At 37.2% G+C, this 12,923-nt stretch overlaps 1 protein-coding gene across 2 annotated transcripts in view; it reads right to left on the minus strand.

Moving 5' to 3' along the window:
* Positions 1-12,923, minus strand: part of csmd1b (CUB and Sushi multiple domains 1b) — a 436,793-nt gene that overhangs the window by 267,103 nt on the left and 156,767 nt on the right. For both annotated transcript variants that reach the window (XM_088004350.1, XM_088004351.1), the window contains one exon: positions 10,119-10,231. In XM_088004350.1, the coding sequence (XP_087860476.1) occupies positions 10,119-10,231 (113 nt within the window). Of the gene's footprint in view, positions 1-10,118; positions 10,232-12,923 lie in introns of those variants that run through there.

Genomic DNA, 12,923 nt, shown 5'->3' on the forward strand with positions numbered 1-12,923 from the left:
TGAGCAATTGCACAGTCAGCCACTTCAAGCATTTGGAATAGAGAGGTGAGTGAAGTTCTATTCTTGCAGAAAGAGCCGTGGCTGCATTTTCTATCTATATATCAAAAATGTTTCATTCCTGATTTCCAGTGGTTTATAATATATACATGACATCCATAACAAAACTTTTAAAGTTATGGAAGGGGTTTGCACTTTTGAGGACTGAATGAAATGCAAGAGCTGTGTTGAACTTTTTTGCCAAATTGACAGTTCATGTGGAACCCTGCCAGGCCTGCTCCTTGTTACTGATTCTGTTTGTGGTTTTTCATAGACAGTTTTTCGTAGAGATCACGGACAGGACAGTCATGGTAAGGACAGTTAAAGGACATGAGGGCAGATATTTGCGTTTTGCAGACAATGTGGTTCTGCTGACTTCTGGCCATGACCTTCTGCATATACTGACAAATGTTCACAGCTGATCTTGAAGTAGTTGGGATGAAATTCATTTTCTCTTCATCTGAGGTTATGATTCCTAATCAGAAAAAAAATTATTTGGCAGCAGGGGAGTGTCACTGAGGAAATTAATGCTTGGGCTCATAAAGCATTTTTGTGTACAAATATTTATTTTGGGTACAAATATAAATCCAAATCTGTGACAAATTACGTCCAGGAGTTCAGAAAATTGTTTTTTCCAAAATTACAGTGCATACATACCTTTAGATTTTCATGCTCCTGGTGCACCAGGACGAATCCGTTCTAATTTGCAGAACAAATTAAGCTTCAGTTTAGACGTAATACTTTGACCCACGCTGAAATTTTTCCATGTGTAAATCTGCAGTTGGGACTGGAGGAGTTGCAAAAACATTACCGATGTGTCAGAGTGAACATCCTTTATTCTAGCTGTTGCCATACGCTACTGAGGCTGCAGTCTGGTTGGCCCACGGAGATCAGGTACATTTTACTTTGCATTGATGACTGAGACGTGTCGCTGCCCCTGCTGCATGCTGAGAAACTTATTACAAAATCACAGGACACACAACATGTGCGTGAGTGAGACTTTATGGCTCTTTGCTCCATCAACCTGATCTAATGACGGCTGCCTAACTGAACCCTTTTCTGCTACCCCACCATGGTAACACCACACACACACACACACACGCACACGCACACACACACACACACACACACACACACACACACACACACACACATCACATATTCTCACACAGCAGGACAGTTGACATTGCTACTTCAATCGATACAGCCGACTACTTCTGGCGTCGGCACCGACAGCGTTATATGACACACTCCCACAGCGAAGAGCTTCCTACGGCGTTTCAGTCAATATGGGTTAATGGTGTAAGGTAAAACTTTTCCCTTTCCTCTCGCTATCTCTCATTCTGTTAATCTCTTCACCTCGCTGCCACACATAAACACACAGAGACATAGCAGCACCTGACTGTCCAAGTTGACAAATCCTCCAGTTGGCCTTCCTCCTCGTAATGATTTGCCGTGTTTGCTGTAGAAGCCTCCCTGCTGAATCCACTTGCTTTAAATAAACTCGCCAGCCTATTATTCTCAATGAAGTGCACACAGATTTTGTCAGGAGCCGGGGACACCGGGTCAATAGCAAGAAAAAAAAAAAAAGCCCTGCATCATGCGTTTGTTTTTATAGAGCTTTTCTACACAAAGGCGTGACTATCTTTTTGATGCTTTATCGTTAAAATGTGAAAGCAGGTAAACTAAGTTTAAATTTAAAATGAATCTGTAGCAGCTCTGCTTTATTTTCTTGCACTGATCTCTATGGATTTACTTTGGAAATTTTCTTATCAGCCTGAGAATAAAACAATAAAAATAATATGGCAGCGTTCTTCACCACAGTTTAAAGAACGATAGAAAAACTGGAAATCAATTCTCTTTTTGATTTAAAATAATATAACTATCAAAGTACATTTCATGCGGTGCAGTTTCCCGTTTGTTCTCCATGCATCTCACCGAACATATGAAACTCAATTTGAACAATCAACACATTTCTAACGAATGAGCACCTGAGGACCCCCAGTGTTTTTATGGTTCAAGTATTGTTTTTCTCCTTCTTTTCATTACATTTTCACAGCAGGACGTCCTTTCAATAACAGCTATATGGTTTGAACTTATTAATTGCATCTGTATGACTGATCAAACAAGCAGTTTTACTTTGAGCTTCAAAAGTAAGACATCCTTATTTTATTACCCATGATGATGGCTGCGTGTGGGGCGGCATCCTGAAAAATCAATTATACAGTTTGAGCTTCTGCAAACTTTCCTTTTGTCCAATACATTTGATTTTGTTCCGCTAGGCGACGGTCTTTTTACTATTTACTGCTGACAATAGAAAAGTGCAGAAATAAATAACAAATGGCTGAGTTTTGCTAAAAATTGGACAGAGCTTATTTTTTAAAAATAATCTCTTGCAATCAGATAATAAAGATGCCAAGTAAGATTAGGCAGTTGCATGTGACTGAATGCTTATCACATAGCCTAAACTGGGTGCACAATATGTTTAAATACTGAGAAACATTTAATATTAGTCTACATTTAAACTGAGCAGGTAAATAATTTAGGAATTAACCAGGGATTTATCACAACTAGATAATGCAATGGCTGTATCACGGTAGATGTTACTTTGAATTTTTCAGAAGATTGAAGCAATTAATTTTTTTTTTACTGTGCTCTTTTCTAGTGTGTTCTTGCTTCCCGTTTCACGTTAAACCTTAAGTACCCAAACTGGAAATTCCTCAGACAAAATGACTGATTCTCATATTTAGAGTGACACCATAATTTATATCCAAACATTGTTGTGTATTTCAGAAAAATACAAGTTTTATCATTAGAAAAAACTGATACGGTAAATCATTTGTGAAACAATCGGTTTTAAAGTTAGAGAAAATAGAACGTGACTTTTTCTTGTATTTACATGTGTGACGCTTTCAAACGAAATAACGTTTTCACAAAATCTGCATCACGGTAGAATATTTATGGTAACATGTATTTATCCTGTGGATTCCATACTTGTCTCAACCTAAAACTTTAGAAATAGTATCTTGTGTGTTCCTACAAATGGAATAAAGATTTTAAAACAATATCTCTGTTTGAAGCTGAAAGTTCTGAGAAGCTCATCTATTTTTGACTTTGAGGTGATCAAATGCAATCCGGATTCCAGGAGGCCAAACGTTTATTAGTGTGCAGAATAAAAAGTCAAAAAATCTGATGGTAACTTCATTAGTCAGCTACATATAGAAATATTTTAAATAAAGCTTGAAATAATGCCTTGTATGTCACTCTGTTATATTTTCATCTAGTGCGTATTAAAAAATGCTAACTAAATGAAAGTAAGTGGAGTCATACACAGCAACAATTCAGATAAATGAGTAGGTTTGAAGTTTGAACTGTCTCGTCAGTATAAAGCCTCTTTTTGGAGTTTTGTTTTGTTTCTGCCCTCCATGGATTCCTCTACTGGAAAAAGCCACATATACCAGATGGACTGGAATTAGCAAACATCAAGTGGCTGAACAGTGAAGCCAAAAGCTCATGAAACATGGCAGTGGTAACAAAGCTAAGCCATCTACATGTAGGCGATCTCCATTCATTCTGTTTGATATTTCATGCATTTTCTGACTTTCATTACATTTCATTCTCTTTAGGAAATAATCATTTTAAATTTGTATCTTGTGCTTGCTTTCCAAAGTATCCTTTGCAGGTTTTCATAAGTACTTATTGCTTCAACAAACAAAACTTAACATAGTACAATGCATTATGTGCTATGCAGCAGGTAGCATGTCTAACACACTGTGATGCAACTAGAGTTCATTCCCTAATGAACTCTAGATCAAGCACCTCTCCCGCACCTCTTGATGTACATTAGAATATGATTTCTGATCAGTACACATGCATAAAGAAGTCTCTGCTTTTAAAATATAACAAGGCATAATGTCAGTTTAACATAATGATACTAATATTAAATCCCCATCCATTTTTAGGATCAGTCACCTGCCACTTTTATCAGCCAACGAGCCAGCAATTTTGTATTATTAATATGTCACAATTCCTTCCTAGAATAGTGCAATTTTCTGCAATAGTTATTGGTATCCTCTGAGATTTTTACAAATCAAAACTCTTTGAAATACAAGCAGTACAAAGAAAATTATGTCGCTTGAGGCCTTGAAAGAAAAAAAACACAAAAAAAAAACAAATGAAAGAAATCCCTCTTCTGCAGCACATCATATGTATAGAAACAAAATCCCTAAGTCGCAGTCCTGCGACGAGTTTATGTCTTTTTCAGTCGCAGTTGGCTATTGGCCTCTGTGTTTGCAAAGCCATGCATCAATCAGCGAGATTTGGAAGCTCCCAGAAGTGACCCTAATGGATTCTACATCAGTCAACAACACGCTTAGGGAGAGAGGAGGTGGAAACAGAAAAAACTGTGCCAACACCAATGGGAATGAACTTTTAACATTTTTTTACTCATACTCATGCAAAGACACGTGTTCTAATTAAGCATGAAAGAGGCGCTTTATAACATGCACATCCCTGTTATATCAACCAAATGGGTAAGAATAAAAAAATAAATAAATAAAAAAAACAATCCCTGATCATGCACACATACCGAACAGAAAGTAACTAAATACCCTCTAAGGATTATTACATCATCATCTAGATTTATACAAAAGCTGGAAGGAAATTTGTTCCCTCTTACTCCTCTTGTAGTTTTACTCACAAATTATGTTTGTCTAATTCTCAACGCACAGGTGAAGGAAGATCTTTTCCTAAAACAGCACCACCAATCAGTTCCACCTATTTACAACATGTACTTCACAAAATGGTCTTTACAGTTATTAGCATTGTTGTCTTGCAGCAAATAGACCTGAACATGTCAGAATAAGTGGAGACTGTAAACTCTCCTTAAAGTGAGTTTGTACAGGTCTGGCTGTTTGTCCTGTATATCTCTGTGTTGTCCTGTGGTGAACTGACAACCTGTCCAGAATGTGCACTGACACACAATGACAACCACAGATAAAGCAAATAATGAATAATGAATAACCTGGTTAATTTAAAGCCATGACAGAATGTGTTTCTCTATTTTATTTTATTTTATTTTTTTTTTACCTCTGACAATTTATTAGACGTTAATATAATGTCTAGAGGCTACGTACAATAATTTTACAATGTTACACATGATTAGATGAATGTATTCATCACAGTGGCATGTTATAAATTGATTCCTTCTGCCATGTTTGTGTCTGAAGATTCAAAGATTGCTTTTATTGTCATTGACTTATATATAATAAAGTATCAGTTCACCCGGCTAAAAATAGCTCCTATCTTAAAATAGCCATGAAATAAATGTGCTAATAAAATAAGAAGAGACATTTAAATAGTGACAACAACACACACTGCAGCGCTTGTGACCAAAGGGAGGACAGCTACGAACAAAGGCAAAAAATTCCATGCAGATTGCTGAAATCTGCTGTGTTGGTTGGGCGTGTTTGCATCTCCACGTATGCAGTATAGCTCTATGTGAAACATGAATGAAAGCCAGAAATAAAGCAGATCATGCATGCAAAAAAAAAAAATGGAAGGAGATTACAAAGCTTCATAAATTCCACCTCTGTTCATTCTTACTGAATTTGAGACCTCAAATGTTCAACATGCGTTGAAATTGCTTTGATTTCCCCACTAGTGATCCGCTACCCCTTTTTCAAAGGAGACAGATCAACAAGTGATTCACGCTGTGGGCGCTGACACCCCCCCATGCCTTAAAGCAGTCAGCTTTAGCGCCTTTTGCAGGTAACATGGTTTTCCACTTTGACACGAGGATCCTGACATCTATTTTTCCCAAAAGCAAACAAAAGTGTCCTCTCATCTGAACAGAGGAGACGCATTACTCGCATTTTCATCCCGCTGAGGTCACCTTCTGCTAGGCATGCTCAGCAGAGATTATTTGAAGAGTTATTTTATGAAAAACCTTAAGTGCACTACAGATTTAAGTTAATCTAACGGACAGAACCTGACCATGGAGCAAGAAATGGTTTCAGCGATTATCCGAAACAGCAAACCTGACCACTGCCTTCCTTCGCTCTTCCACTCGATTCGAATCTTGCTTCACAACTCAATCTGAGATTTCTCCCCTTCACTTGGATTCCTTCCAGTAAAATTTCTACCAGGCCAATCAGGGAACAGAAGGATAAGTTGCGGACGATGATCTCATTTTTCTGTGCTTATTTTAGAATTGCAGTCTGCCTGTAAATTTTGCATTTGCAGTGGTGGAAGTGAAAGAAGCCTCTCAGTCTGTTTTAGCCATGCATCCAAATATTGAGCCAACTTTAACAGCCACTTTGTTTTTTTTTTTCTCTCCACTTCCCTCTTCACAGTGGGGGGTGGTAGAATACTGACCAGGCAATTTCCAGGAAGCTTCATAGCTTTGAACTGGTGCATTACGTAAGTCACGGGCAAACGTTAGCGATTGGGTAAAATGCCTCCAAGAAGCAATTGTTTCTCAAAAGAGCACAGACCCATGGTCTGAAGCAAAGTGAAGGACGAGGCACTGATGTTTACCAGGATAAAACAGCAAAAAGTCTCTGAATCTATTCATATGTTATTTTTGTTTTAAATATGCTTAGGGACATTGATGTTATCAAGTCTGATGAAAGGACTTAAAACCGTCCAGCTGAAAGTCTGATCAGCAGGTGAACGTGTAGCACACACAGAGAAAATAGGTGCAATATTACCATCACCGTAATGGAGCACAGCCTGTCTACAATATCAAGCTCAATCAATGTTGCTGTATTTTACTGGAGTACGCCACAGACAGGTCACCAACTGAGCGCTGGTCTACGAGAGTAACATTTTTTAAGTTTGCATATGTATCTTAGAGATCATTAGACCAACAGATTTGTGTGAGTTGATGAATTTAATGTTGGTATTCCTTTTATCTCAATCACTACAAATTACATTGTTAAAAAAGAATAGTGTCACACAAAGTTAAAAGCTCTAAGGTAGCGCCAATAGCAGCTTTCAAACATGCTGACAGTAACAAAGAGTTCAGTAATTGAGAACAGGAAAGTAAAGCATCAGGGTTTACTTTACTGGCAAAAGCACCTTACGAACACCCAAGGGAAGTGCTGCTGGAGGTCCACGTTACTAAGTGGAAATTCATTTAAGGTGAAGTAGCCATTCATATTTAAAATATTTATGACTTTTCACATTTAGTATCAAGAGTACTGAACATTTGTTAAGCTTCTCCTCCCCCCCCAAAAAAAGAACACAAATGCAGTTGTTTAAAACAAACAAACAAAAACACTTTGAAACTGGCTGCATATATTTTAAAACAAATCTATAGCCAGGGCTGCATGTGCCTAATAACTGAGAGCAGTGAGAGTATGTAAATATTATGCTACAACTCTTTTTTTCTTATTAAAGATGGAATTAGGGGTGATGAGAGAAATCCTTGTGCTTTTCAACTCTAAGATTTTTTTTTTCATTTTAATTTAATTAAGAAAATAATACTATTTATATCATCTAACTGCCTGTCAAGTCATCTCTTCTCTCACCACTTTATCAGGAGGTTATCTCTTTACACCTCTTCTTTCCCCTCATATCTCGGTCTGCTTCAGTGTATATTAAGTGATCACTATCTGATCTTGATTGGCTGCTTTTAAAACGTTTGTGTATCTATTTCCACCATTATGATCACACTTTATTACAGCTTAAGGCTTTAAGTAAGTAATTCCAAAAAAAAGGTGCCACATGAATTTAAACTCATAATCAATAGGGAAGCTTTTGGTGAGGAGATGTTTCACATATTTCACATTTTGTAACAGAGTTCAACAGTAAAGCTTTGTGAATATACTAAATGATGACACGTTACTGTTACTTTGTGCTGAAGTACTTACAATAACCAAGCCCTTTCAAAGCAGATTAGTTTATAATGCAGCAGGAATATCACTTGGTTGAAGATTTAAAAAGTATATCAGGGAAGCATTTCATCAAATGAGCCATTCTGATTCAGAATGCAGCAATAAATCCATTTAAAAGTGAAATGAAGTCTGGGAGTCACTGAGTATGTTGTGAATAACAGCTGAGTTAGAAAATACATTTAAATAGAACTGGACTTTAGAGCTTTTTTAATCTCTTTCAGTGTTTATTTTGACACACTTGATCCAATTCTAGAGAAAAAGATTCTAAGAAAAATAATACTGTCCCACCACAGGAAAAGCAGAAGAACAAAAACAACATGCTTTTTTTTTTTTTTTTTACAAAAATAACTTTCATCCTTCAACTGAATGGATCAGATTTTATAAATACAATTATTAGTCAGCTAGACTGTCTCCAATCATGCCTTCTCTATCCAGGAATCTGTAAAAATCTGTTCATTTTCATTAACAGATTTCTGCAAACTGCTGCTGGTTCTACCTCCTTCTGTTGAATATTACACATATTTATACCTCTTTAAATGATGCACATATATGAATAGTGATGAGGCATTTCCTTTATCTCTTAAAAGTTGTTTTGGTAGAGAAGTCAAACATGTATGTTTTAGAGTTAATTGCAGCTTTTCAGCTATTTTAAGTTTAGCTTCAAGGCTGAAATGTTAAAATACGGAGGTGGAGGTGCAGATGAAGAGATGTCAAATATCTCCAACTATCCATCTTTACACATGCCGTTAGCTTTATAATGCGCATCCATTTATCAAAGTAAATTATGCAACAGACTCGACGAAAGATGCGGCTTGTGATCATTTTAACAAGGAAATTAGACTGACCCGCTATAAAAATAGTGGTTTAAATAGAAAAGCATTTTCCTAAACAGAATGTTCTCTTTGATTCTAGCAATAAGACTCCAAACTTAAACTTGAAAGTGCGATTATAGAGACAGTATAAAAAGTGACGATATAAAATGTGTTCTCACTGACATGTAAAAACTAGAGAAGCTTTCTGTGACATAATCACAAGAGCCCAGGCAAAACCTCTCAAAACTTTTCATGACGTTTGAAGGGTGTTTCTCAGACATACAGACAGTTTATGTCCAAGAAATCTGCACCTTGATTTCAGCCTTGAAAGTTGTTACATACTCATCTCCTACTAACAGACATAAAAATGAGCCTCTGCCAAGGAGACAACCACTTCAAACAGAACCAGAAAAACACAAGAAAGCCTTCTGAGAATAAAGTTTAATGGCTGACAGGTTTGCTTCAGACAAAGAGTCATTGACACTCACCCAGACGTTTACACAAACTCTCAAATACGACGCTCAGAATACAAGGGCAAAATGAGAAACGGCAACACACCCAAATATAAACCGCAGTCAGTGAATTTGTTGCCTTTTGAGCTTGTGTTTGATATTTAGAGTCCATGATTCATGGATAAACGGTTACACAACAGCGTGTGTGTGTGTCTGTGTGTGTCTGTGGGTCTCTCTGAAAGGTCAGACTAAGCTTTCACGTCGCATCCAAACATGGAACATTTGCCTTATCATGCTTACGACAAAACATGTGAGACTCAGTGAAAGACGGACTGATATAAAACTCCCTATTACCACAGAGATATGAAAAGCATACAAAGGACATGTTAATAGGTTACTAACGCAGACTTATGTGAAACATTTTTTTAGCTAAGGAAGACAGCATCAAACCGTTTAAACCGTCAATTAAAACCGGTTGTTTTAATTGACGTCTGTCTTACAGCTTCATCTGAAGTTTGGAGAAATGTTGGATGTGTTCTTGATATGAATGTTTACACTCCTGAGTTCTCAAGACAATATGGAGTCACCACTGACTCCATATTGAATAAAACTGAATAAATGAATAAAACTGCTTTTCTGCGATTCAAATCTAAACAAAGTAATCATTTGGTTAGGCAACGACGAAAAAGGCCATCTGAACACCGCGTCATTACAGAAGTATAAATAAATAATAGATGATTAACTCTTGCTTGTATGATTTAAAAAAAAGAAGTATTCCTTATCTATAAGAAGCTCTAACTTGCATGTGTGTTCTTTGAAGTCCCACAAGTGATATGTCTCGCTTCATTTAACCAGTATTTCTCAATATATTCTCTTCTTGTAGCTTCAAAATATGTACCCACACTGACAGATGTTCTTACCTTCATATACTGCTTTGAAGCCCTGCGCACTCACAGCAAAGTCTGTTGTAAACCACAGAGCCAGTATGGAACCGCTGCTGACAATAGGAGAGGGCAGCATGAATCCTGACAATCTGCAAACAGAAAGCAGTGTAAATATAAACCACTGATTTCACAAAGACAACAAGTAGCTCATGTAAAAATTGAAAATCTGAGGAATTATTGAATTCTGTGAGATGTTGTTGGTTATTACAAAGTTCATATAAAGAGCGTTTTCATTGCAGGAACCTTTTCAGGAAAGAGATGAAGAAGAGTATAAAGCAAATTTGAAGGCATTCGATTTACCTTGGAACACAGTGGACACAATCATCACTACACTTTGTTCTTTGTAGATGGACATGAAGGCCTTGTAACAACATTTTTTGTTACATAAAAAAAAAAAATGTTCCCCCCAGTAAGAGTTTATTTGCCTTCAGAACTTTTAAAGACTAAAATCAACAGAGCAGTATTTAACTTTGACCCAAAGGTACATCATAACCACAGCCTGGGCTCCCTTTAGAAGACAAAAGCTCCCTAAATACACTTTTTTGATAGATCTGTAAACGATAGAGAATATGATATTCCTGGATTTTGCTTCTCTTGCACTGTTCTCACCTCCATTTGAACTCCCCAGGCCTCACAATGCACAGCACTGTTATTTCATCATTCTCTCACTTCCTTTTTCATTTCATTTCAGCATTCTTTTATATTAGAAATCTTCTGGTTTGAAACCATTTACATAATACAGCCACACTCTTAGTGGTGACACAGTTTGCTTCTGCTGCTAGCATTTAGACTATACAATTCATTTTTTATTTACAGTAATTATTTGAAATGATGGTGTATTATCTGACATTTTATACATAATAACCACTGCACAGAAGGCTGTGCTATTTAGAACATCTTAACATTTACAAATTGAGCATGAAAAGAATCAAATGCTTACAATCATTCAAATAAATGGTCCACTAAAGGGGTTTGACCTCCTCTGACACAACAGAAACACCAACAGAACATGCTGAGATAACTGCAGTAACTACTTTTTAAACAAAGCAGTAAACAAAACAAAAATGGCAACCACAGAGATCCGTTTAATACGGATTTTATCAATCAGAACTTTTATAATGAATGCCAAGTTATAGCAGAAGAAAGCGGAAGAAGAAAGCTGTCTACATCTGTCCTTAATCATTTGTGAAAAACTGATTTTTCTTTTGTCAAATGGAAAGTTTTAAGGAGAATTTTCTTGTGCTGAAACCCAACCCACTTGAACAAAGCCCTGGCCAATTTGAAAATCAGGCACTGGAAGGGAAATGGGACAAGAAGAGGAAAACAACAAAGTTCATCAGGAGGATTTTAAAACCAAAGATGGGAGCGAAACAGAATAATCCAGAATCTCACGACAAAAGAAATATCTAAATGCAGATCATTCACAGGTGCATATTAAAAGCTCTAAAATGCAAATAGACATGGAAACTGCTGATGCCTCTGTGACTGGGGCCACCCAAAAGCTTCTACCTATCCCTGCCATAGAAATATCTGACACACCACAGTTAGGACAGAGAGAGACCAGATACTGATCAAGTGATCATTTGGCAGCGCTGCAAGAATTACATATTTTTCTCTGAAAAAAATAAATTTGGAGGAAGTGGAGGGAAGGTTGTGCTCAGCAGAGCACAGCTGTTTTAACTAGCAGGTGAAAAGGGTGATCTTAAGCTTGCCAAACTGAGTGAACTGCTCTGAGATTTTCACAAAATGCAGCAAATAATTTGTAAAAAAAAAAAAAGAAAAAGAGCAGGTTGCTCAAAAATCATATCCGAAAAATCTCAGTGCTGTAAATTAAAAATGAAATATGTGAAAACTAATTAACAAATTTGACCATTAATACTTCATGGAATAGGACCAGAATTGTGGTTTTTCAGGATCAAAAGGACACCGACGGATGTGCTGACACAATGTTACTGTTGTCCTCGTCCAGTCCCATGCAGCTCATCGTGACTCTTTTAAAACAGACAAATTCAGGAGTCCCAGAGGAAACTGTGTCTGCTGCTGCCAGTGATTACGTGAGCTGCACCCCCAGTGGGACATATATTCCTATTTTGCTGGGACAACTACTAACAATAACGACCTATTTTCTTATGAATGACTTGCAAAACTGCATAGCTGAGGACATTATTCTATCACATTATTTTGCTGATTGCATCTGGATTTTTCCACTCGGCACAGCTGAAGCACGAATTGTAAAATATTAACAAAAAAAGTGCTCAGGCTGAAGCAGGAGAGCAACTGATATTGGAAACTCTGTTCCCAAACGATTAGCTGGAGCCTCAATGAAAAATGTCGCGAGACAGGACGGTGCTTATTTGTTTAGTACCGTACTCATCAGTCAAACCCTTTCTAACGAACACCAACTTACAGCAGAGGACAAGGTTTAAAGTGAAAAATAGAGGGGGAAAGCAGTAAGCCATCAAAAGTACTGAGTCGCATGGGGGACGGTTAAAAAAATAAAACAAAAACAGACATTGGTAGCAAAAATGAATAGCTTTAATTCTCTGGCCTCACAGCAAGGACACAAAGGACAGACAAGAACAGATGAAAGGAGCATACAAAAAGCAACAAACTGAATGGGAGATGGAAGTCGTAGAAGGAACAGAGGAAATACAGGAAATGCAAAGGAGGAAAGAACAGACGGCCCTTCCTGCTTATTTTGGTTGTTTTGTGTTTTTGTAACCCCGCATTAAGCGTCCTGTGGTCAGGTTAATCAAATGTTGTGCAATGCTTAAAACATAT

The sequence above is a fragment of the Poecilia mexicana genome, unplaced genomic scaffold (assembly GCF_051168715.1).
Source record: "Poecilia mexicana isolate PSO_F unplaced genomic scaffold, ASM5116871v1 scaffold_3, whole genome shotgun sequence".
NCBI lineage: Eukaryota > Metazoa > Chordata > Actinopteri > Cyprinodontiformes > Poeciliidae > Poecilia > Poecilia mexicana.